A 25,806-nucleotide genomic window follows, 5' to 3' on the forward strand; every position below is an offset into this window, starting at 1 on the left:
CAAAGAACGGTGACCTGAGAGGCTGTGGACACAGGCAGTGGGAACTTCCGGTGAATCATCTGCTCAGCCCTCACCAGGCCCAACCGGGCCTAGCGGGCCAGATTGGAATGCAGAACTTGGTGATCTGAGGAGCGGCCTTTGCTCTTGACAAGAAGTGCACCCCATCTACAACTTAGGCACACATGTACACCCAGACATAGGGACTTGGAGCAGAGATCCAGAGCAACCTCTGGTAGCATCTGTGAACCACCTAGAGCCAGCCCTTCCCCCTTCCCATGCCGAGCACCAAGGCCCCACCTCATGCCCAGGCCCCCCAGGTAGAGTCCCAGAAGGGACAGTCTAAGCAGGCCTTGGTGTTTGTGAAGTTCAGGATGCAGGGGCCCTCCTCAGGGGGTACTCACAGGAGCGCTCTGCACGGGCGAACTGTCCTGCTATGATCCAGGAGAGTGCAGTGATGGCCACCAGGGCCCCTATGTGCAGGAATGGTGCTGTGCCCTGTGTGTGAGGAGAGGCAGGGGGGACTTGGGACTCAAAGACAGGTCCAGACCCTCAGATCACCAGCATGCTGCTGACTATCTCTACCTACAAGACAGGCAATCCTGTCTCCATTTGTCGGCTGAGGACACTGGGAATCCTGCAATGAGGAAACCCCTTACTGTTCTGCTCTGAGCCTTGGTGTGGAGGCACAGGCATGATAAAAGCACTCCCTGTTGCAAGGGTCCTGGGGAAGCAATGTCCCTGTCCCTAGCCCAGCTCACTCACCTGCAGGGAGATCAGCAGCACCTCCCATTCATCTTCCCACAGCTGGGCCACTGCTGACATGGCCACCACCGTGGAGGCCAGGATGACCACCAGCACCATCTGGAAAGGGAGGTACCAGACAGAGGGTCACGGCAGGAGAGAAGGGAACTTGTGTTTGGAGGAGGGGAGGAGGGGAGGGGAGGGGAGGGGTGGGGAGGGGAGGAGAGGGGAGGAGAGGAAGGCAGGGGTGCATAAAGGCCAGGCTGTGGTGGCGCACGCCATTAATCCCAGTGCTTGGGAGGCAGAGGCAGGTGAATCCCTGAGTTCGAGGCCAGCCTGGTCTACAGAGCCCATTCCAGGACAGTCAAGGCTACACAGAGAGACCGAGTCTCAAAAAAACCAAAACCCAAAGCCCAAACCAGCAACAACAAAAACCAAAAAGAAGAGGAAGTTCACAAAGAGCAAGGAAGAGGAGGGAAGGAGAGAGCCTGGCATGGGCTGAAGGCAGCAGGGACTTGAGAGGAAGGCCGAGGCTGAGGCAGGAGAGAGCTGTGCAGTGGGAGGGGACTGGGCTCACACCAGGGGGAACTCCAGCCAGAGCAGATGCCCAGGCTGGGCTCTGCTGGTGGTGTTGCCTGAGAAACTGGCTGCCTGGGTCTCCTGCATCTGGCTGGTTTTTTTTTTTTTTTCTTGACACAAGGTCTTACGTAGCCTCGAACTCCTGACACTCCTGCTGCTAGGATTACAGGAATACACCACCATATTTATGCTATGCTGGGGACTTCTGCATGCTAGGTAGACACTAGCAACTGAGCTACATCCCCAGCCCGGCTTCTAGGGTGTTCCACAGGAAGTGTGGGGGCACAGCTGTAATGAACACCGAGGTACCTTCAGGGACAGAGATCTGTGGTGACAGATGGCACCTGAAACCCCAAACTACGTAAGACTAAGCTGGGGTTCCCTGCTTCCGTCCTCTCTGGAGCCCTAGAGATCTCCATGGTTCCGGCCCCTCCTCCACCAGCAAAGCCTTCGAAGAGCACTTTCTGAAGACATCTTATTACAATAGCAGGCCACCAGCGGAAGCCCTTGCAATAAAACTGATTCCCCACAATCCTAATACAATTAAAATTTCATCAGTTTTACAGTTGCTGCTGTACTACCCATCATGCTTGGCAGCATCATTGAAAGTTCGGGGAGAGACTTCTTCCCCATGGTGTCCTTCAGCCACAGGAATAACACAGGCTTACAACATCGTGACCCCTCCCAAACCTAACCTGGGAGCACCTGCAGGCCTGGGGTAGACCTGAATTCAGCCATGGCATTTCTGTCCTTCTGGGCTATGACTATGATGGCAATGGAGATCCTTATTCATTCATTCATTCACTCACTCACTCACTCACTCACTCACTCACTCACTCACTCATTCATCTGAGTCTTGCCTGTGTGCTGAGACCCAAGAAGAGCTGGAATCCAGCCTTGTAGATTGGTCTCTTGGCAGGTGCCTGGTTCTTAGGCCTGGGTCTCTATACCTGAGTCACACTCCTGGGTCAAATCCTGGCTCTGTTGCATTGGAGGAGAGTACAACTTTGGGGAACTTCTCTGAGCTGGGACATAGGGACAGTGATGAGTGAGTGCCTCCCGGGGAGGGGTCAGGGACATAAACGGGAACACACATGCTTTGCACAGTGACTACCACTGAAAGGAAATGAGTATTAGACATGAGTGCCACCACTCTGAGTAATCGTAACCGAAAGGGGTGACAGAGGAACAGATGAAACCCTGGGGGGGGGGTGCCCGTCACACACAGTAAGCACCCAAGAAATGCTGCTCAATGTTATTATGACAAACCTGATGTCTGGCAGACAGGAAGTTCTCAAACGTGCCTTTCTAGGGAGCAGCTGGAAGGACAGAGCTAGCTGCCAGAAAGAACTGTCACGTGCCCCAGCTGCTGAGGAACAGCCTGGATTCATGGCGCTGCTGGGGTGTCCAAGGATCAGCAGACACCAGCCCAGCTCAGCCACACTTGTGGTCAGGCAGAGTCTCTGGGCTTCAGCCTGGGTGGCTGATAGAGCATCCTGGGACCAAGCCTGGGACTACAGCAGCTGACCCCTGAGGTAGGGAATTAGCACCACAGAGCAGGGACAGAGCAGAGCTAGTGGACACCACCACAGCTAGGAAGGTGACTGCCAGGACAGTTCCCCTCAGAAGAGGCATCTCAGATGGCTCTGGGTGGTGGCTGGGCACAAAGGTCGTCTCACAGAGGGGTCTTCTGTTGGCTACAAAACAGCTCCCCACAATCCCTTGACTTCCCTCACCTCCCAGGCCCCTAGACTTCTCCTGGGGATCCCTCACAGGCTGGAGCTCTGGGCCACGGTATTCACCTAGTACAGATGGGCCTCTCCCTGCTCATTCCTAAACCCCTCTACCTTCCCCTCTTTGGGACTCAGGAGAACCAGGGACTTTAAACACAGACCAGGATTAAAATGTCCCATAAAACTGTCATCTTCAAAGCAATGTGACCCTGGCATAAAACCAGAGAAGTAAATGAAAGCCAAGTTCAGAAAGAGGTCTGAATGCATTAAAGAAATATAACGGCATTTCAGATTGGAGGGGGAGAGTGTGTGTGCAAGGGAGACAGCTGAGGACATGCTGGGGACACTGGGAAGCATCTCCAGTGAGCTTGGCAAGATCACACTAGGCCCCAAAATAACTTCCAAAAGATCTATGAACATTTAAATGTCAAAAAAAGCAATGCCATACAATTACCTAGGGATATCATACAAAAATTTTCATATCATCTTGGAGTGGGAAGGGCCCTTCCTTCAAGTCTGACCCAACACCCAAGGGCCATAAAAAAGATGACAGATTCAGGTTTTTGTGGTTGTTGTTGGTGGTGGTGGGTTTTTTGTTTGGTTTTTGTTTTTGTCTTATTTTTCGAACAGGTTTCCCTGTGTAACAGTCCTGGCCGTCCTGGAACTCGCTCTGCAGGCCAAGCTGGCCTCAAACTCACAGAGATCCACCTGCCTCTGCTGCCCAAGTTCTGGGATTAAGGCGTGCGCCACCTCACCCACCCAGATTTAAATGTTTTTTTAGAATTAAAAAAAAAAATCGGCCGGGCAGTGGTGGCGCACGCCTTTAATCCCAGCACTTAGGAGGCAGAGCCAGGCGGATCTCTGTGAGTTTGAGGCCAGCCTGGGCTACCAAGTGAGTTCTTTGTGCCAGGAAAGGCACAAAGCTACACAGAGAAACCCTATCTTGAAAAACCAGAAAAAAAAAAAAGAAAGAAAGTAAAAAAACAAATCGCATGGCACAAATACAATAAACAAAGTCAAAAGATGAACGACAAACTGAGCAATATTTAAATTATCTACAGTTCATCAGCCCAAGGGTCAACTCCCCAGATCTACCAGGAGCTCTAGTAAATTAATAAGCAGACCCCGCAGCAAAAGGATAGGAGACAGGAAGCCAAAACTCCAGTGCCCACGTCTGTGAAACACCAAGTCCACTTACTGTCTAGGGAGCATGGGTTGGTGGTGTGTGGCAAAGAGGGCATTGGGCAGGATCAAGATTATTAAAGTAGACCTTCTTGTTGGACATGGCGGCACATATCTGTAATGTGTGCACTCAGGAGGCTGAGGTAGGAGGAGGATGAGTTTGAGATGGACCTGGGCTCCAGACAGTGACCCTGTCTCAAAAATAACGTAAAATAAAATAAAAAGCTGACAGCGGGAGTGGTGATGCACACCTTTGATCCCAGCACTCGGGAGGCAGAGGCAGGTGGATGTCTGTGAGTTCGAGGCCAGCCTGGTCTACAGAGTGAGTTCTAAGTGAGACGCAGTCTCAAAATAACAACAAGAAAATAGAAAAAGGAAAATACACGATGTTTATTTTCTCCCGGATCACATCTGCACTGCCCTGGAAAAAGATTGAAAACCACTGGATGTTTAACAGGAGCTGCATAGATACCTAGAGAATGAGGGGACAAGAGCAAGTGACAGGCGCTGATGGGCATGGCCTTCCTGTGTCCAGGAAGGGCTCCTAGCACTTTTCTAAGAGGTGGGCAAAGGGGAGGTGAACTATGTGTGCATTTAAGAATGGGAGGGCGCTGAAGAGACTGTGCAGCAGAGCACTGGCTCCCCTAGCAGAGGACCACATGGCAGCTCACAACTGTCTGCAATTCCAGTTCCAGGGACTCTGACGCCCTCTTCTGGTCTCTGCAGGCATTGCATACAGGTAGTATACTTACATAAATGCAGGCAAAATACCTGTGCTCATAAAATAAAAATAAATTTAAAGAAAAAAGGAGCCAGGTGGTGGTAGCACACACCTTTAATCCCAGCACTCGGGAGACAGAGACAGGCAGATCTCTGTGAATTCCAGGCTAGCCTGGTCTACAAAGTAAGTTCCAGGACAGCCAGAGCTGCATAGAGAATCCCTGCTTAGAAAAACCAAACCAAACAACAACAAAATAAATAAATAAATAAATAAATAAATAAATAAATAAATAAATAAATAAATAAATAAATAAATAAATAAATAAAAAAACACAAAACAACAACAACAAAAAGGGAGATCAGTGAGATAGCACCTGTTGCCAAGCCTGATGATCTGCGTTTGATCCCTAGGACCCACATGGTGAGAGAGAAGAACCAACTTCCAAAAGGTGTCCTTTGACTTTGATATATGTGCTGCACACACACACACACACACACACACACACACACACACGAGGGAGGGTAATTAAAATAAAAAGGCAGTGTATGTAGGAAAATTTTCATTGAGTATGATTTTTTTCATGTCTGAATTTTTGGTCACATAAAAAAGTGAATTAAGACAAAGCAAGCAGACACAGATAACAAGGATTCCTTAACTATGTAGAATTTCCAGGCCCTGGTCAAATGCCCTGAGCCTGGGAAATCAGTCCAGCCTGGATCAGCACTGTCTGGCAGGCCCCTCTGCCTCTGAGATCTCCCAGGACGGTGTGGATGGAGGACAAAGGGCCGAAGCAGGAAGCAGGTTAGCTGAGGGACTCCTGCATGGAGCCTCCAGATCTGCCTGGCTCTGCAGAACTGCAGGCTTCTCCCCTAGGATCAAGCACGTGTGACTCGACCTGCTGAGAGCCAGGCACAGCCCCAGGAGGTGACCACAGCATGTGTGCCCCATCCCCAGGTGCCAGCTGGTACCCTCTTTCAAGTGTTAGCTATGTAGTTCAGAGTAGAAAGGACCTCTTGGAGGGGGCTGAGGAAGTCCCAGAGCAGTCCTCAGAAAGAAAGACCAGTGGGGACTGTCCTACTGTTCTCTTCATCCCTGCAAGACTTCAGCCACCAAGGCCTGGCTCCCAAGGTGTCCCCACTGCTGGCCTGCACCTCCCGTTCCAACTCATGTTCATCTGTGCCCTATCTCCCTCTTTATGTCCCTCTGCTAGCTGGGTCCATCTCCAGGGTCCCATCTGTCCCTTCTTAGATGGTGTACTCACTCGTAGCCATGCTCTGGTTAAAGAGATGACCCACCCCTCCCTCTACACCCTGGGGCTCCTAGATGGGGGGGGGGGTGGCTCCATCTTGGCCAGGACTGGCCCAATTCTGTTCTGTTCAAGCAGAGCAGGCATTAACAATCTACACTCTGTGTGTGTGTGTGTGTGTGTGTGTGTGTGTGTGTGTGTGTGTGTGTGTGAGAGAGAGAGAGAGAGAGAGAGAGAGAGAGAGAGAGAGAGAGAGAGAGGGAGGGAGGGAGGGAGGGAGTCAGATGAAGTCCTGGGACCTCTGGAATGAGGTCTGGAATGAACACTGAGGACACCAGGGAAGCAATCAGTGCCAATTTAGTCTTCAAGGAGCACCAAATTGGAGTGGGCTGGGATTGAGAGCCTGATAGAAATTGATAACGCAAATGCTCCAAAATGCATCTGGGAGATGGGGAGGCTGCTGGGGCTGGGGGGAAGCCCCTCCCTTGGGACACAAGCTGCCCAGGGAGGGTTCAAATAACAGGAAATGGGCTCGAAGAGCAAGTGAGCAAATGAGGCCAGAGCAAGGCGCTAAAAGCCAAGGAAAGGCGTGTATGCTCAGGGGTGGGAATGACGTCTCCCAAGCAGAAGCTGAGGTGACTATCCCATGGCAGCCCAGAGAGTCAGTCATCAGGACCAGACTAGGACAGTCTGGGTCATCCTAGGCCCCATCACCAGAACTCACTGAAGCCAGGAGGGAAGGTGGGAGTCCAGCCGAGCTAGTGCTGGTGGGCGAATGGCTGCAGAGCTGAACCCTGGGCCTTCCACTTTCGCTGTGAGACCTTAGGCATGTTGACTAACCTCTCTGTTTTTTGCCCCTGCAAGGTGGGGTGGTGGCAGTGCCTACTTTGTAGGTCTGTGAGGGTTAAAGGGGTAAATGCAAGCTGGGCTGGATGGTGCCTGGCGCAGTCAGGGTTCAGTGGACTACGCAGCAGCGCAGTTACAGAGGTGACCCAGGGGAGGGACCACCCAGGCTATTCTCTGCTTCCACGCCTCTTCCCCTCCCCCGCTCCCTCTCCCCCCAAGTAGAGCAGCTCCCCCTTACCTTGTGTAGCCAGTACAGGTTCATCTGCTGCCCCACAGCAATGTGACATAGTGCCAGGACCTGAAGAGGGTCCCCAGGGGCCAGTCAAGCCACGTGTGACGTGAAAGCTTGCTAGCTCTCCAGATGCCCTGCTCCATCCACACTCCTGCCCTTGGTCTGACCCTAGGCAGGCAGCACACCCTCCCCACAGGCACCAGGAATGCCCAGCCCAGCCCTGGCCTGGCCTGGCTTCCTTCCAGATTACTCCAGGCCTCCAGCCTCCTCCTCTAGGAATTCCCTTGCGCAAGGTTCCTGGGTTTGGCACGCAAACTGCCTAACTTTATGCTTCAACTGTTTGGGAGATCTAGGCCCTGGGATTCAGAAACAGACTTGAGCCCTGTCCCCAAGGAGCCCCCAGTGCAGAATGTGGTCAACCTGAGTCTCTTAGTGCGGCGGACATTGGGGGTAGACAGTTTCTGGAAGGTGTCTGTGGTAGGTGCCGAGAGCCAGAATGGCTTTGTTGGCCTGGAGGTGGGGGTGGGGATGAGAAGGGGCTTCCAGAGGGACAGCTGAAGGGGACTCATAAAATGAGACCCCCTACCTTGGAGGACTCAGGCCTCAGACCCAAGCAACATTCAAGGGGTCTGGCCAGAAGCCCACCCTCTCCTCACAGACCAGCACAGGCCATGTCTCCCTCTACTAGGAACAGACCCACATGAGCCCAGGGGAGCCTCTCCACACATACCAGGAGGCCTGCGATGTATGTGAAGGCAGCAGCTGTGGTCACGAGGATGGGCACAGACCAGTCACTCCAGTAGCCCATGCGGTTGTAGAGGTACCTGGTGGGAAGAGAGGGGCAGAGATCAGACCCCCACTGGGCCACTGCCTAGCCACGGAGCTAGGATAATCTTAGTTCTCACACAGCTGCCACTGAAGAGTCACAAGCAAGCCCTTCCCATCCCATATTGGCAATCAGTGCTTCCCTTAGGGTCAGTCATGCCTACTTCCGGTGGGCACTCAGGGCATGAAGCAGAAGAGCCCAGTCACTGTTCTGAAAGCCATTACACTTCCTTCCCACCGGCCGCTGCACTTACAGACGTGTGTGAACAGCAGATCTGGGATAAACACTCCACCCGGCCACCCTCAGGAGCATGGTCAACACAGCCCTGAGGGACGAACACACTCTGGGATCTAATCTCCACATTGCCTCTTGCTGGCTCATAGGACCTTGTGGAGGTGGCAGGCACCACAGATTCTGAGATGCCCTTGACGGTTGTTCACCTCAAGTTCAATGACAGAATGTGCAACTATGGAGCCTTAGAACGGATAAGATGTAACACTCCAGTCCACTCACCTGTAGGATGGGGATAAGAGAAAGCCCTTCGCCGGGCTTCAGGGAATGAAGGGAGGGAGGCTTGTGACAAGGACATAACAAATGTCCTCCTAACGAGAGCACCCACTGAAACCAGGAAAAGTGCTGAGAAAACGTGATTTATTTGAAAGCAGCATGTGGTCTTCTTGCATTCCTGTGCCATCTATAGCCGGCTTCCCATTAGTGGAACATCATGGCTTGCAATGATTCACTTTCTAAACTAACACGAAGATGAGAGAATGGACACATCTTTTTGCATTTCTATTTCCTTGGGTCGGGTTGCTATAAACAGAATGACAGGGCAGAGGGAGCGAACTTCTTAAGGGTCCTGGAGGATGCAGCTGAGCTACTCCCCAGAATGATGACTCACTCACAGCCTCCTGTGTTTGTAGGGAACGAGAGGCTCAGAGGATAAAGTAACTCACTCGGGGTATTAAAGAGTGAGCCAGCGTCAGGAAAGGTAGTGGTAGCCTGCCCGGAGCTGGGAGGAGACATCAGGAAGATTCCACGGGGCATCTGCCTCCCTGTCCCTTCCCAGGGCCCTGCTCTGAGCCTGTGGGAAGGCCTACCATTCAGAGAATCACAGGCTAGGCTCATCTGACTGTACAGCTTGGGAAACTGAGGCCCAAAGAAGTCCAGGAATCAGCCCTGGAGCTACTCCTGAAAGATTTTCTGGTCCCACTGGCCTCTCAAGTGTGGCCACATTGGGCAGGAAAGCCTCCAGGACCAACAAACACACAATAGCTTACAGGTGTGTCCAACCTGCACAAGACAAATTGTGAATGTCCGTCAAACATTGTTGTGAGTTTGGTTACTTTGGGTGTGTTTGTTGTTTGCAATAATCCCACGGTGGAGTTCTCTAGCGTACACTGTCAATGGCAACAGCACTGTGTCTCAGTGTCAAAAGGTTGGACACTCTCGGCCCTATGCGGCTCTCCTCGCCTATGCCCATCCAGTGCTGACCCTTGGTGCTTACATCCTCTCTGTGCAGGACGTAATCCCAGAGACTCAAGGGAAGCTCCAGCCTCCCAAGAAACAGCTGGCAGGTAAAGGAGCTGCAGTTTGCAGGCAGGCCTCTGTGCTGCCTCCTACACAGGGCTGGCATCTGCTGAGTCTTCCCAGGGACAGGAAGCTATTGAGGGTCAAACCTCCATCACTGATCCATCAGCAGCTTGCTGTGTGACCTCGCAAAGGCCCTTCTCTGAGCCTGTATTTCCTCAGACTGCACTTGACATGTGTCCTTGGCACTGACCGGCCGTATGACCACGGGTGAGTTGTCTCCTCAGACCTCACTTTGTCCATATACACAGGGTGTGTGCTGCTGTCTAGGGACTGCCATTGAGGGCCAGCAAGCAATGTTCTCATGCATCTGCAACACCACCCATGCTTTAGACACTTACAAAGATTCATGATTGACCTGTGATATGTAATCGAGACCAGGGCCCAGCTCCGGCACGTGAGTGGGCCTGGCTCATCTTGCTGGGCTACAGGGCAGGTGGAGGCAACAGTAGTGTGTCCTTTACTGTATTCATTAATGACAGTGGTCCAGTCTGGAGCTTCGGAGAGTATGACAGTTCATATTGATCGTCAACTTGACAGAATCTAGACTCACCTAGGACTCACTGAGGGAGTTTCTAGACCGGGTTAAATGAGGTGGGGAGAACACCCTGAATGTGGGTGGTGCCATCCCATGGGCTGGGGTCCTGGCTTGACTAAAAAGCAGGAGGCAAGATGAGCATCAGAATTTATCTCCCCCTGAGCCTGATGTGATAAAAGCGGCAGCCTCAAGCTCCTGTCACCACGACTGACAGGTTGTGCTCTGGAACTGTGAGCCAAAGCGGACCCCTCCTTTCTGAAGTCGCATGTGCCGACCCATTTTGTCACAGCGATGGGAAAGTAACTAACACACAGGTGGGTGGACAGCAGACGTCATGTCCCATTAATAGTCTTGGGATCCTAGCAGAATCCTTGAACCTCAGCCCACCAGAAGCCGAGTCTGACGAGCCCAGTGCTCTGAGTCAGAGCCTCCCTTGGGTGGAGACTTGGCCTCCCAGGAAGCAGCTCTGCGCCCCACCCCCACCCATCCCCCGTCTCGCCCTCATAAGAACCTGATGAGACTGGAGTTACCCTACCTCACAGAGGGAGAAAGAAGCTCAGATCGCACCAGAGGCTTGCTCCCTAGCCCTGACTCCCCACACTGGATACGTGAAATTGGGCCTCAGTTTCCAAAATCTGTCAGTGGCAGAGTTCTCTCTCAGAAGCACCCAGGATCTTCTTCCCTGCCCATACCTTTCCTGATCAACACAAAGCTGGCAATGGAGGAGGGGAGGGCATGGGTAATATTGTACCTGCCCTTGGACCCAAAGTGCCCCTAAAGGAGGCAGAGCTGAATTAGACAGCGACCACTGTCATTAATGAATACAGTAAAGGACACACTGCTGTTGCCTCCACCTGCCCTGTAGCCCAGCAAGATGAGCCAGGCCCACTCACGTGCCAGAGCTGGGCCCTGGTCTCTATTACACATCACAGGTCAATCATGCATCTTTGTAAGTGTCTAAAGCCTGGGTAGTGTTGTACCTGCCCTTGGACCCGAAGTGCCCCTAAAGGAGGCAGAGCTGAATTAGACATGACATCTGTCAGCCATACCGGTCCAGCCACAGGAGCCAGGGAGCCCGAGGCTAGGAACTGCCTCTTCTGCCCAGATCTTGGTCTCTCCTGGCCTTGAGCTCTTGCCTTCTAAGGGGACTAGCAGCCCTCCACCTCAGGATGATATCACGCTGCCTTCTGCTCCTGTTCTTCACAGCCTGGGCCTAGAGAGCACCACTGGGTCTCCCTGTAAACTTTAGGGGATCTAAGAGCCAGCTCAGGCTAGCTCCCATGTCTCCTCCTCCAGGAAGCCTTCCTGAAGGCCTGCAGATGGGCAGGATCTGGGCTCCAGAGCGGGCCTCGCTTGAGGCCACGGGGGAGCTGGTTGTAGGACTCCAGGGCCGGGCTGGGCCTGGGGATTCCTCCACTTACCAGTTGAATTCATCGTAGTCATTGTGAACTTCCCACCAGAAGTAGAGCCAGGTGAGCGCGAGGCTGAAGGTGCAGGCCAGGAGCAAGAACCACAGGCGTTCCCACTGCAAGAGCAGAGGGCAGCGTCACATCGTCACATCATCACATCGTCACATCATAGTCACATCATAGTCATATCATCGTCACATCATCACACCGTCACACCGGGCGGGCGGCTCCCACAAGAGCAGACAGCCAGGAGCAGGACTAGGGGTCCCGCCAGGAAGCAAGGGGCAGCCTAAGGCCTTTCTGCTGCATCTGGAGGCCTGCCCAGTGTGTGCTAGTCCGCTGTCCTGGTGCTGGTCCCTAGGAACAAAGAAAGCCTCTCACAGAGTCTCCTGCGGCCCTGGCCGGCCTTGAACTCCTTATGCAGCTGAAAACGGCCTTGAGCTCCTGGTCCTCTTGGTCTCTACCTCCCGCATGCTGGGATTACAGATATGTGCCCCCAGGCCCAGCTATTTTAAGGTTTATTTTATGACTTTTATTTGTGTGTGTGTGTGTGTGTGTGTGTGTGTGTGTGTGTGTGTGCACTGTGGAAGCCAGAGGCAATGGATCCTCCTGGAGCTGGAATTATAGGCACTTGTGAGATGCACATGGATGCTGGAAATGGAACTCAGGTCCTCTGGAAGATCAATGTGCGCTCTTTGCCACTGAGTCAACTTTCCTGCCAACCAAGTAGTTTTAAGGTGGTGCTGGGTATGGAAAGCAGGGTTTTGTGCGTGCTAGGCAAGCACTGTCAAGAGTGACATCCCCCAGCCCCTTTCATCTCCCCTGTTCCATTCTCATATGTTCACACAGCAGGCATTGCTTACCACCTCTACCCGATGCTACTGACAGAAACGCTGGAGCCCAGAGAGACCAACCAGTTTGCCAGAGTCACACAGCCAGTTAGTAGAAGGTCAGGACCAGTGAGCTCCCTAACTGGAAGAAATGCAGCAACTGCCTTCTTCCCTACGGTGCTGGGGCCTCAGGGCTGAGCTGGGAAAGATCACACCCTTTCGACTCCTGCTGGAGTGGGTAAACACAGACCCAGCCATGCAGCTCCAGGGAGCCTGGTCTCAGAGGCTTGCAAGTGCATCCGCTGGCCAAGCCCTGGGTTTTCCCCAGCTTCCACGCCTCTGTTGAGCTCAGCAGCACAAACTAGGACAGATCATCTTGCTATGCCCTGAGAAGCTGCTGAGGTCAACAGCAGTGATCTGAAATGAGATTCGAGAACTCAGATTATTCACCCCTGGAGCACTGAGTCCCCCAAAGTCCCATTTCTGTTCTGATCTCTCCAACACAGGATGGCCAGCCTGGCAAAAGGATCAGGAGTTCCAATTGGTTAATATCCTCCTGGCCCCTTACTGTTTAGCCAAGCAAGGATGCCCTTTCTTCTGTGTGTGACCCCTGACCCCCAGCTTCATCCCCTCAACTGGGAAGGACCACAGCCTTGGGCTTGTCACTCGATGTTCCCATCTTCCCATGGAGGACCCATGCCACCCCCTCTGGGAAGCCTTCCTGGACTCAGCTCTAGCCCCTCGAACTCACTGTGCTCCATCAATGCCTCTCTTCTCCAAACTCACTCTCGGTGCCCCTAGATGGCATGGGACTCATTAGTATTGATGACTAGAAAAGAGGGTGTCAGGAGGAGAAAAAAACATTCCCTAACTTCCCAGACCCCCTCCATCCCACATCAGTAACTAAATGTTGTGTTTGGAGCCAGACTGTCTGGGAATCTCAAATCCCCATTACCACTGACAAGCTGTGCGTCTCTGGACAGGTTACTCAACCTCTCTGTGACTGTTTCTTCTCTGTGAACTAAATCCAATAATGACATTCATAGCACAAGGTTGATATGAATGGCCCCTTGCCACCATGCAGGAGAGGTTCTCAACCTGGATAATCCAGGACTGGGTACACACCGACACCCTCATACCAATGTGGTGACCCATGTTTGGGTGAGCAGCTGCCACCACTCACAGGCATGTGCAGAGCTAGGCTGCTGGGCCTAACCCTGCTCTGCTTGTAAACAGGGATGTGAAGGTGACATTTCTCTCAAGCCTGGGCCACACCAGGTTCAGGGGTGGGGAGTAGGGGGGTGAAGATAGCTTCTCAGAGAAAAGCTCACTGGTGTCCGCCCCACCTGGGCATGGGCCAGCACAGCCCTAGACTAGGAGAGAGAGTCCTGGCTAGAACAAGACAGGTCTTCCTGAGGGGACCAGACCTGGGGGGCCACTAAGATGGCTGGGATGGTGCAGGGGCAGAGTGAGTGGCACTCAGTCCTTCTCCCCAGAGCCGGCACCTTCCCCTCCACCAACCCCAGCCCTAGGTCCAGTCCCGACAGTCTCGCCTGTTACCTCCCATTCCTACTTGCTCATCAAAGGCCTGTTCCTGGAGTCCAGCTGGCAGGTCCCAGGTCAGCTTTAACATCGGGCTCCCACTCAGTACAGCACACTCCCACCTCCCCATCACGTTTCAAGCACGAACTCCCACTGGTCTCAGCTCCACAGACTCCAGGGCACACCCACAGCTAGCCCACTGAGGCAGAGGGAGGCTCTGGGGACAGGGAGCCTGAACCTACTGGGGCCTGTCCTAGGCAAATAGCCTGGGTGTGGAGAGGCCAGGCAGGGGACGTACCACAAGTATGACACAAGCCCCAGGACAGCATTGCTAAGGGGTCAGGAGGCCAAAGCTGCCGGTGGAGCAGCTTGGGGAAGGAGGGCAGGCAGGGGTCCTGAGCTCACTTGGCCACATCCCAGTGGTGAGGCAGGCCAGGACACCTATGAGGGGTCCCAGGCTCTCAGCAGCTGGGAACTGACAAGGTGAGAGCCAATAAGTAGGCATGGCAGGAGGGTGCGGGGCCTCGGAAACCAGGAACTAGGAACCTCATTTTCAGAAGCTAGGGCTGAGTGATTAAACTCCCTCAGAAGCTGGAGGTCATTAGGCCACAGGCAGCTGATGGATGGGGCTGAAGAAGCCCCGACACAGGAGGGAGAGGCAGAGGTGCATGGCTGTTCCGAGAACAATCAGAGGAAAAAACTGAATGGCGGGGGTTGGAAGAGAGGGGATGGGGAAGGAAGGTGATGAGTGGGAGAGGAAGTGGCCTCCCCGCAGTCCCACTGATAGAGAGGCTCTCAGGGGCACTAATGGGCCTTGTCAGGGAGAATTACCAAGGAGAAAGGCCTGGGCATGCTCTGCCCATTAGCAAGTGGGTCTGGCTGGGCTCCGAGGAGATACAGAGGGCACAATGCCTCACCAGCCTCCAAGGCGACACCAGTGGAGCTTGAGGCCCTGGCACTCCGTCTCTCTGCATGGTACCAGAGGGATGGGTACCCTCCATCTCTCTGCATGGTACCAGACAGGGTTACAGGAATGTGGTGCAGCACACAATGGCTCAGAAAGGGAAGGACCCTTCTGATCACATCACCTGTGGGTAAGCAACTGTGCCTACCATTCAGTTAACCTACACATATGGTGTTATGATAGTCATCTGGCAGACAGTAGTCAAGGGGGTCAACATGGGCTGGGAGAGATTGGAGAGGTCACCAAGTAGGGGAGTTCTGAGATGTTCCCCCCGAACTTGTCCTACCCCACTGGGACTCGGTATGGCAACCCCAGGCCCAGTGTCCATTCACCCTCCCCTTTCTGCAGGCTGTACCCCGCCCCCAGGCCTAACCTCTGGCTCCTCCTGGATGCCTTTGTGTCCCTGTAACCCCCCAACAACCTCCCACCCCCGAACATCCTGTGCTGACTCTTGGTACCCAGCTACCTGCCCTCCAACGGCACCCAGCTGCAGAGCTAGGCAATGTATCTCAGAGTTGCAGCTTAAGCCGGGGTTCTGCCCTTCGGAGCCTGGAGGCCTCACCTATAGGATGGGAACTCCAAGGGTGTTGGAAGGGTGCTGTCGAGTAAGCTGAGCCGCTTCCAGTGACTCGCAGTAAGTGTGTCATAAAGGGGAGTTCACTGGCTAGCTCACACATTCCTTGGGGGGCAGTGGGGCATGGTGCGACCTGGCTCCCCAGGGCCTACCAGCGTGTTGGGACACAAAGTGGGGCTCAGACATGGTGTGGGGAACCAAGAAAGGATGGATTCACGTGAGATTGTGAGATGCCGGGAGGCTAGGTTCAAAGGACAGACTGGCCTCGGACCAGGGGCCCACCGAGCCCAGGCAGCTGGGGGCTGGACCAAGGGAACAGCCCCTCTATTTCACACAGGTGGCAGGTAGCAGAAGGCCTGTGTTGGAGTCTGCCACATGGAGACAAGAGGTCTGGGTTGGGAGCGAGGGTGGGGGTGCCTGGCCAGGCAGCATTCTGTATCCCTGCTCCAGGGGACAGAAGCTGAGGGGTGATTACTGACAGAGAATCCCCAAGGTTCCAGCCCACAGCCCTGTCTCATCCCCTCCCACTCTCTCCCTGGTCCTCCAGGAGCTGAGACCCTTTGTGGCAGAAGGGCCACAGGTAGGGGTTTCATCAAAGGTAGGGGTTTCTCCTCCCTACCTCCTGCTGATGAGCATGTGACCATCCTCGGCTGTGGCCAGTCCCTCCCGCCCTCCACCCCCACCTCAGAGCCTTCTGCACTCCAAGACCCTGCTGACAGAAAGAGCTCATTAGCAGCCAGGCTCTGACAGATCCCAAAGCCGACTGGACACAGGAAGCAGGGGCAGCACCCGGGGTGGGCCGACTCTGCTCCTGCGGCTTCCACTCACTACCAGCTCCTGTGAACCCCTGACTGCTGCCAGGATGCATCCAGCTGCCCATCATTGCCGGTGCAGGTGCAGTCACTTTTTTGGGGTACCCAGACAGAACAGAGCCCGGCTTCTGAGCTCTGTGATCTGACAGTGCCTGGCAGGAGCTGCCGGCCCCACACTGGCAACATCGACAACTCAGAATCATAGACATGAGATGTCCCACTTTGTTCCTGTCTCCTGTGTACCCAGGGCAGGGTGGGAGTTCAGCCTGCTGCAGCCCAGGCAGCCCCAAGGAGAGCCCCCCAAAGCTCTCCCTTCTTAGACCCTCAGCCTGACCTGGGCTCAGACACTCAGCAATGCTGGGTTTGAATCCTGGGATGGTTATAGCTGAGTAGCCCTGGAGACGTCCAACCTCTTTTGAGCCCTAGCTTCCTGCTCTCAGAATGAGGTCAGGTACGGTGTGCCATACAGGGCACGAATAACGCACTTGCAATGTGGCACTGGCCAGGAAGGGGAGCTGTTTCCTTGGTCCCCTTCCCTTCCTGCCTCTCTGACTCCCTCCAGTGGAGCTAAAAACCTGCCCCCTTAGATGGAAACCACACAGACCAATGCAGCCAAAGGAGTCAAATAAAACTGGAGTCAAACGGCCAATGAGAGAGCGTGGTGTGTGTGTGTGTGTGTGTGTGTGTGTGTGTGTGTGTGTGTGTGTGTGCCACAGCTGGGCTTTAATTCCAGCCCTTCTACCCACTGGCTGTGCGGCTGTGGGCCAAGCCTTCAGCACCTCAAGCCTCGGCTTCCTCCCCTGTTCACAGAGATGACATCACCACCACCTCACAGGAAAGCTGCCAGGCCCCAGCGATTACACATGTAAGCTGTAAGTCGCCAGATCCACCATGGTTCCTATAATTACCATTCACGTCTGACAGCCCTTTAATTATGTGAAGACAGTGATCAAGTCTTCGCCCTCCCCCTGCTCTACATTGAGTCTTCCTCTGGCTGCTGAGGACAGCAAGCCTGATCACCTGCTCCTGGCCCAGGGTGGGCACCCATAGGCAGGGAGAACAAGAAGTCAGGCCTGGCTCTGCAGGCTTTGTGCTGTGGGCCCTAGGAGCTCGGTCAGGAGGCTGACCGTGACATGACCCTGGCATGCCACCGCTCAACCCCTACCTCACACAGGCTGCAGCCCTAGCTTTGGGAGACAGAGGCCTGGAGGAGCTCTTCATGGCACTGGAGTAGGGTTCTCTACGTCTCTCTCCCACCGTTCTGCAAAGCACGTAGGACGGTTGAGACCGAGACCCAGACAGGGAAAGTGACTGGCCTAAGGTCACAAAGAACAAACACATACCACTGGTCAGCCAGAACTCGAAACCAGGCCTAGGTGTCTCTGTGGTCCTCAACTGTCTCAAGAAAACAAGAGACAGGACATGTAATTATCTTTGTCTGGCCAGAGAGGAAACAGGCTTAGAGAATCAAAGCTTTGCCCAAGGTCCCACTGCGGGTCACAGGTGAAGAGAATTTCAGGTTCCATCATCTCATCCTTCCACTAAAGAAATGGAGAAACTATGAACCAAGTAGAAGAATGGCCTAGAGACAGGGCCATGGGGTTAGGAAGCCAGGAAGGGAGTGCAAAGTGACAGAGAAGACAGCAGATGAAGCTGGGACACACGGACATGCACCCAGAAAAGCTCCCTGCCTCATACCCCACACCACTGATCTTTCCAGTCACTTCTCACAGGGATGCTGAGCCCTTCCCTGTGGAGACCCAAGAGTCCGCTGCCGTGACCAGGCAGCAGACCGGCCACTTCAGTCCCGAGCATGAGTGAGAGCAAGGATGGAGGCAGGCATAGAGAGCTTCCTGGAGGTGGAAGGGCGGCTGGGAGGACAGGCCGATGATGAACCTCCATCTGGGCAGGAAGGAGCAGAGGCAGACATGGACTGGGCAGATCTTGTTCAGAGAACAAGTAATATCGGGCAGGTCTTGTCCAGACTTCTCTTCTACGGCCATTTTTTAAAATTAAGTAATTTGATAATCAAGTAATGTTTGCTTAGGTGTGTGTTTGCACTCATGTACATGTGGATGCCGTGGTACATTTGTGGAAGGCAGAGGACGATTTTGGCAAATCGCATCTCTCTTTCCACTGCAGGTTGTAGGGCTTGAACTCCAGGTCACCAGGCTTGGACGACACGTGCCCATACCTTCTCGGCCATCTTGTCCACCCACCCACCCACCCCTTATTTTTTTAAGCTAGGGATGATTCTGAACCCCTGATGCTCCTGACTCTACCTCCCAAGAGCTGAGATTACATGGTGTTAGGAAGTGCTGACCGTCAGCTTCATCAAACCTGGCAAGCGCTCCACCAGCTGAGCTCCACCCCAGACCCCCAATTTAAATTTTCACACCGTCAGGTCTACCCCCTTTGACTTTCTTCAGGTCCGCCTTTGTGCTTGAGGAGAGCAGCAGACACTACACTTAAGTCATAGTTACAGCAGGAATGCTCAGCCTTACCATCAATGCTGAGTCCCGCCCATCCTTCTGGACGGCAGTACACCAAGAGGGTCTCCAGAGCCTACCCCTAGAGCACAACAGAGCCTCAAGTGTCTTTCCATTCATGTCTTCCCAGACTGTCTGATTTTCTCAACGATTTCCTCTATGCTTTCTAAATAGAAGAAAAGTTTAAAAACAGGGAAAATACATTTCAATCCATCTGGAATTTATTCTGGTGTGAGGTAAGGGGCAAGATCTCCCACTGCCGCTGCATGAATGAATGACACTTGCAATGACACCCACCTCAGTCTACCACACGGCAAGTTCTCTAGTGTCTGCACATTTCTAGATTCTCAGCCTGTCTGGACAGAAGCAGGCCTTTTTCCTGTGTGTGACTCTGCCTTGAGCTGACCTGTTCAGCTTAACTGCCCTAGAGTCTCGTGTGGTCCAGCTCTGCTTAGAAGTCCCAGAGAGAGTCACGCAATTCTCTGCATTCAGTGACACCTCTGTCCCATGCTCAACTCTCCAAGTTTCAAATGAGGGATGGAGGAAATGTGGGCTGGGAAGGGGGCAGGAGTTCCTGGGAGGCAGAGCCGGGCATGCCCTGGCAGGATTATGTTGGCTCAGGCCCAGGAGATTTGGGGGAGGGGCTGCTGGGCAGGGCTGAGTTAGATGGCAGGATTAGGGCCGAGCTGGGAGGGGATTATTAGAATCCCACCGCCAGCCAGTTCCTGGCAGCCTAAGAGGCTGGATTTGTTTCTCCGGGCTATAGAAGGCTGGGCAATTAGACCTCTGTCTGTCCTCGCTTCTGCCAGGGCGCCCTCAGAGCAGCTCATTAGGTGGGAGGATGGCATCAGACCCAGCTGGCAACTCCTCTTTCCTCCTGTCCATCCCTCGGGCATAGCAGAGCTGGAGGACCCTGAGGACAGGCCACTGAGCACCCCTCAGGCCCATCCAGTTTACAGGCCCGGGCTGGATTAGTTTATGTACCCTCCCTAAGGAATGGTCCAGGCCTCCACCTGCTCAGACCTAGGTGGTGTTAGTGCCCTTCGCAGAGGAGATGAAAGATGCTAGGAGACCCTCTCCCGTTCTCTTCTTCATACCACCCCACTATAGAAGTAGAAAACTAAAGTCCAGAAGATCATTCCTCATCCTTCAGGCTCTGTCCCTGTAGCCACCAAAAGGAGAGTGCCATCCATGGGGAGTCTGTAGAAAGGGCAAACTCTTCTCAAGGTTAGAACTGGGTCTCTTCTTACATGGGACAGGAGGCTCATGGGTACCCTGCTGTCTAATATCCCACTTAACGGGCAAGCAGGCTGAGGCTGAGAGGCCCAGGGCTTGCCTGAGGGCCAGGGTAGCATCAGAAGAAAAAGCAGAGTTAGAGATGCAGCTGCCTGGCCAGGAGGGTCCAGCTGAATCCAACCATATCCTGGAATCTGCTTTAAGAACTTCATCACCAAGGCAACCCCGAAGTCTCTCTTCCTCTACACCCCAACCACGACTCAAACCACAAGGCTGCCAGGACAGGAAGCTGGGAAATTCCCTTTCTTGTCCACCTGTAGAAAAAGCCAATCTCAGCCTTCAAGGGTGGTCTGGGAGAACCCAAGGGCTGAGTCAGGACCCTGCCTGGCCAGCCACAGCCAGAAACCCAAGAGGCAGGCCAGGAATACAGCAAGCTCCTTATCATATATGTGTGTCTTCCTTCTCCAGGACCCCAACACTCAAGAACTCCCCCATAGTAGCCGGCAAGATGACAGGCACAGCCCCTCGGCAGCTTCCTTAGTCACTGTTCACTATCCCAGCCATCGTCCTTCCTGCAGTTCTCTTAGCACGCATTGTCAAGCCTGAGCCAGGCCTTGAGTCCACTGGAAGGGTCAGCGAATCCCAGTCCTTACGTCTAGCACTGGCCCAAAGTGTGGTGAAAGCCCACACGATAGGGAGGAGCAATGACTTGGTTTGGTGGAAAGACATCTGAGTTAAGAGAAGGGTGAGAGGGAGAGTAGTGGGCACTGGGGCAGGGAGGCGAAGCCTCTGTGCGGAGGGGTTTACTAAGAGCACGGAGAAGCCTGGATGGCATGGCTAGCGTGGCTGGTGTGGAAGGGCTAGGGAGGGGCAGAGGCGACAGACCTTCATGGCAAAAGGAACCTTCATCCAGTTCCACCCCGAGAGGGAGGCCACTGGGGCTGGGGACACTGACTGGCTTGTCTGCCCCCGCTGTTTTGTTCCCAAAGACTCGCCCATGCCCCCACAGCCCAGCCCGCGTCTCTTAGGGTGGCCTCCAACTTCCCAGACTAAGAACTATGGGACGACAGGGACTCTTTCCAAGGCTCTGCCTGGGTCAGCCTGTGAATGGACCTTGTAGGTGTCTGTGGAATCTTTCCTCTTGCCCACATCCCTGCACATGCACACATGTGCGCACACACGCGCATGTCACCTCCCCAGACTCTCTTCTGGCTCCCTGGCCTTCCTCTCAAGGGCTCTCAGAGTATTCTGTACAGTGTCACCTCTGGGGCCTTTGCGCAGCTTGACCCAAGGCTGAAGCCTGGCCTGCTCAGCACCGCTGCAGGCTCAGGCCTCCAGGTAACGTGTTCCCCTCCCCCAGATGAAGAGCAATGATTTGCAGCTCCCAAACACGAGTCAGTAGCAACAGACACCCTGCCCCATACCCTTACCACCCACTCCCAGCATCCCCTGGACCTGGCTTTGATTTCCCTGAGTGATCTGGGTGTCTATTCATAACTGTCCCCTGGCCCTCACCAGCCTGGGCTCCCTTTCAAGGAAGGAGAGAACCAGGTCAGCTACAACTGGGATTCGTGAGCATGTGCCAGAATAGGTTTGTTGATTGCATGCATAAGGGCAGCTCCACCTAACTCACTGGAGGGGAGAAGAGGGGAGAAGATACAGGCTGGGGGTGTGAGCAGGGGTGCACACTGTGCCAATGGCCCCTCAGCTTGAATAAATCAGTCTTCTTGGAGCTCCATCCACAAGCTGGGAGGGATCCATTAAGGTCATAACAGCTTTTAAAAGGCAAGGGTAGCACAGACGTGCAAGACAGCGGATTGCCATACTCGGCTTCTTGGTGTCTGGCTAGGAAGTTCCTCCAGGCCTCTGACCTAAATCCCTCTCAGTATGGAAGCTGGTTTTGACACTACCGCCTTCAGGGGACCCAGGGACTTGGGGGAGGGGTGCCAGAGGGAGGAGGGCCAGGGCCAGCTTGAGAACAGTCTCTGTCTCACTGAGTCCTTAATTGGCAGTATTAAAGTAATGAGTCACAAACAACAGCCAATTAATTATCCTCAGTTATAAAAAGCTCCGCTTCCCTTCCTTGCCATCGTCGGGTGAGGCACCCTCAGCCGAGCTGCTCCACACCCTCGGCCAGCAGCAGGAGAGGCAATTCCATCTCCACGCTCCCAGCTTCCTGCTTCCATGTGGTGTGTCCTGTGAACAAAGGCTTGGGAGTGGGCGGAAGTGTGGCCTTCACGGAGGGGTTCCGTGTCAAGTTCTGTGATCCTGCTCATCTCCATCACCTGCTTGGAAGGCAGTCTGGCCTGACCAGGCTGCCCCTGGGGATCCCAGCCTGGCATCAGAGAACAACCTTGCCTCACCCCAGACCCTGCTCCTCAGTCAAGCAACTTCCTGAGTCTGCTCCTGGCCCCATTCTCCTTGGGCTCTCTTTATCCATACATCAACGCAAGCGATCTTCCTGCAGCCTCCAGGCTCCAGCAACTGCGGCTTGCAGACCTGTCATGACCTCCTGCACAGCTGCCCTGTGCCTGGATTTCTCCCTCTGTAAAGTGGGTGCACAATTAGATGCAGCCAGCAGGGATGTTCATTCGCTCATTTACAGGCAGTAAATCATTCTCTTCCTGCATGCAGCAGGCGCTCAATAATGTTAACTCTTACCAAGACTATCTGCCTTATTTCCTAGCTCCCATTTCACAGCTGAGATATAGGTGATGGGGGACCCCCTTGCAGAGGCCTCTCCTCCTTGCTCCCCAGAGCCAGCAGTGGCCTCAACTTGCCCAACAGACTATACTATACATAACTCCTGTCCTACACCAGCTACTTTTGTTTTGTTTTGAGACAGGGCCTCAGATAACTCAGGCTGGCTTGGAACTCTCTAAGGGGCTGAGAAGGACCTTGAACTTCTGATCCTCCTGCTTCCACTCCTCAGTGCTGGGCTCACACACCTGAGCCACATGCCTCCATGCCCGGTTTATCCAATGCTTGAAAGCAAACCCAGGGCTTCCTGCATGCTAGGCAAGCATTCTACCAACTGAACTCCATGCCTAGCCTGCACCCACTGTCTTTGCAATCACAGACTTCCATTCCCTTTACTGCACCTGGCAAGAGAGCTCAGCATGGCCCCAACACCATCCTGGCCATCTGCGGCAGGAGGAGACTCAGAAAGAAGAGAGGGAAGGAGAGAAAGAATGTTCACACAAGTAGGAGAGGAAGTGAGCTGTGAGCCTCGGAGGCTCATCATCAGCTGACTTTGGGGTCCCCTGAGGTAAGCTCAGCCATCTGCAGAAACAGAACGGATTGAGGTCTCCGCCACTCCTTCAGCTTTAGTTCCAGACCCAGCATCCCAGACCCTGGTGTCCTCACGGCTTGGGCTGTAGCTGTGGACAGGCTCCTAGTCACTGCCTGGGTGGCACACTTTCTCTACCCTTCTTTTGGTCACAACCAAGTCCCCTCACTTCCTGACTCACGGCCTAAGAAGGCTGCCTGGCCAGTGGCCTTTCCTTGAGGGACTTGGTCACCCCTCCATTGCCTCGGCTGCCTTCCACCTCCAGATCTGCTTATTACCACTTGTATGATCTTGCTCCAGTCCCTGGCTTCTGCTTCTCCGTGACCCACGGGTCACTAGGAGCAACAGGAGCAGAGCCTGTCAGTACAGCACTGACTCACAGAGCACAAAGGGTACCAGTCACAGGGCAGTCAGGTCAAAGAGGCCTGCTGCCTGCCCTAGGCCTGAATGGGGCCGACTCTGTGGAACAAAGTGCATGGCCCATAATGTGGATGTCATTAATCTGGTCCCTTCCCATCTCAGTGATGCCGTAGCTGAGGCTTGGCATCTGGAATGACTTGTCCTATCATCTTCTCACAGGTGACACCATGCTGGTCACTTCACATCCCTATCTCACATGTTGGCCCGTGAGAGGGTATGTTACCACCTCTCCCTCCCAAGTACATAGCTCACGGACATTGGCGACTAGGGGAAGGGGTACCACTGACCCTTTATCGACTCTGGTCTATGTCTCTCTTGGGTAGAAAACTCCAGTTTACCCAAGAGAGAATGCCCACACCATGTAGTGCCCAGGATGCCAGCTCAGGCTGAGGCCACAGTGAAAGGTGGGTTCCATCCCAGCACTGCCAGGGTTACTGTGTGGCCTTGGCCATCCCCCTTCCTCTTCCTCTCCCTTGCTCTGTTCAGTCATGATTCCTCCTCCCTGCTGGACTCCCAGTGTGGAGTGTCTGAGTCTATTCTGGTGGTCCGTGCTTCTCACGGGGGTCCCAGGCTCCTGACACAGCCTTGCACTCCGTCCCTCTCCAGCACAAACAGATGAGGGCAGGCAGGTAGGCAAGCACCCTGACCTCCCCATCCCTTCAGGCTGGCTGAGCCCCCGACCTCAGCTGTTACACCCTTGACCCTCCAGCCTGTTTAGGGCTGGTGAATTCAGAAGCTACCTTCTTTGTTCAGACAAGCAAGAGGGAGGAGAAAAGCTGTTCTCCAGGCAGCAAAGCTTTTAGATAAACACCACACAGGCATCGGGTTCCTTCAGAGAAGAAACCAGATCCACAGGCTGATAGCGCCCCAGGGACAGGAGTGCTGCTTGGTCTGGCCGGGAAGCCAGCACTGAGGCCTCTTTATCCAGCTTAGCACCTGCTGCCAGGCCTGGCAAGCCAGCAGCTCAGGTGACTGGGCTCTGGTGCCAGGCCACGGCCCCATCAGCTCCCAGGCTCCAGGATGGCCAGACCTACCTCCTCACCCTTCTGACACCCCTACCTGGCCTTTCAGGTCAGTGGGAACTGAGAACTCCTGTTCCTCTTGGGGTGATCCTTCCTGTCCAGACCCCTGGAGCAGGCTGCCCCACTACAGAAGACGGTTAATAGCTAACTATCTACACCCATGCAGACAAGTTCCTTCCCGACCATCCCACGTGACCAGGGGCCTCAGGAATCACTACAGGCCAATTTTGCTGAGGAAGAAGCTGAACTCTGGAAGAGCCATGGGCCTGCCCAGAACCACACAGAGACCACGGAACCCTGCTTTCCCTCAGCCCCAGGGCCCACCACCGGGGCGTTTGGAGGCCTCTGACTCCATCTCAGGGAAGCTCACCGGTGTGGTGTCATCGTGCGAGCGTTGGTAGCGCTTCCAGCGGCAGCCGTAGATGCCCGTGAGGCATGAGAGGCACAGTTGGGGCTCGTAGTACTGCAGGGGCTGGTGTCTCACCATGCTCGTGCCCGCGGCCCTGGCGCCCGGCCCTCAAGCGCCCATGGAGGCCCCTGGCTGGTACTGCAGGAGAAAGCACAGAGTGTGAGTCAGGGGGAGAAGTCACCGGAACCTAGGGCAGGGAGGTTATCGTCTTCTGGAAGCCCTCCTGGGTGCTGGAGGGAAGAGCCATCCTTGAAGGCCCCTGGCACCTGCCCCTGACTCTCATCCTCCCCTCTTCTCCCCTCCAGTCACACTGATGTCTTCAGTGTCTGCCACACTTACCTAGTGTGATGTTGTTTTCACTTCCCTTGGAAACCTGCATGGCTCTCTCTCTCGCTCTCTCTCTCTCTCTCTCTCTCTCTCTCTCTCTCTCTCTCTCTCTCTCTCTCAGGCTTCTATCTCTTTCTTCTCCTTCTGTTTATCTCTCTCTCTCTCCCCCTCTCCATTTCCCGATCTTTTCCCCCTCCCTGTCTCTCTCCTCTTCTCTCAGCTCATCCTATAACCTAACGAGGCTGGTCC

The 25,806-nt window shown here is 54.2% G+C and overlaps 1 protein-coding gene across 3 annotated transcripts in view; it reads right to left on the minus strand.

Moving 5' to 3' along the window:
• Gdpd5 (glycerophosphodiester phosphodiesterase domain containing 5) overlaps positions 1–25,806 on the minus strand; it is a 52,556-nt gene that overhangs the window by 13,907 nt on the left and 12,843 nt on the right. The window contains exons 3-9 of one of the 3 annotated variants that reach the window (XM_059270682.1): positions 25,192–25,368; positions 11,656–11,759; positions 8,011–8,104; positions 7,287–7,346; positions 763–861; positions 402–495; positions 1–22 (exon numbers count right to left, since the gene is read on the minus strand). The exon at positions 1–22 is cut by the window's left edge and continues 124 nt beyond it. In XM_059270682.1, the coding sequence (XP_059126665.1) occupies positions 1–22; positions 402–495; positions 763–861; positions 7,287–7,346; positions 8,011–8,104; positions 11,656–11,759; positions 25,192–25,308 (590 nt within the window). In that variant the 5' untranslated portion in view covers positions 25,309–25,368. Of the gene's footprint in view, positions 23–401; positions 496–762; positions 862–7,286; positions 7,347–8,010; positions 8,105–11,655; positions 11,760–15,445; positions 15,605–25,191; positions 25,369–25,806 lie in introns of those variants that run through there. The other 2 variants (XM_059270684.1, XM_059270691.1) reach the window with 2 other exon arrangements.

The sequence above is a fragment of the Peromyscus eremicus genome, chromosome 1 (genome assembly GCF_949786415.1).
Source record: "Peromyscus eremicus chromosome 1, PerEre_H2_v1, whole genome shotgun sequence".
NCBI classification, from domain to species: Eukaryota; Metazoa; Chordata; class Mammalia; order Rodentia; family Cricetidae; genus Peromyscus; species Peromyscus eremicus.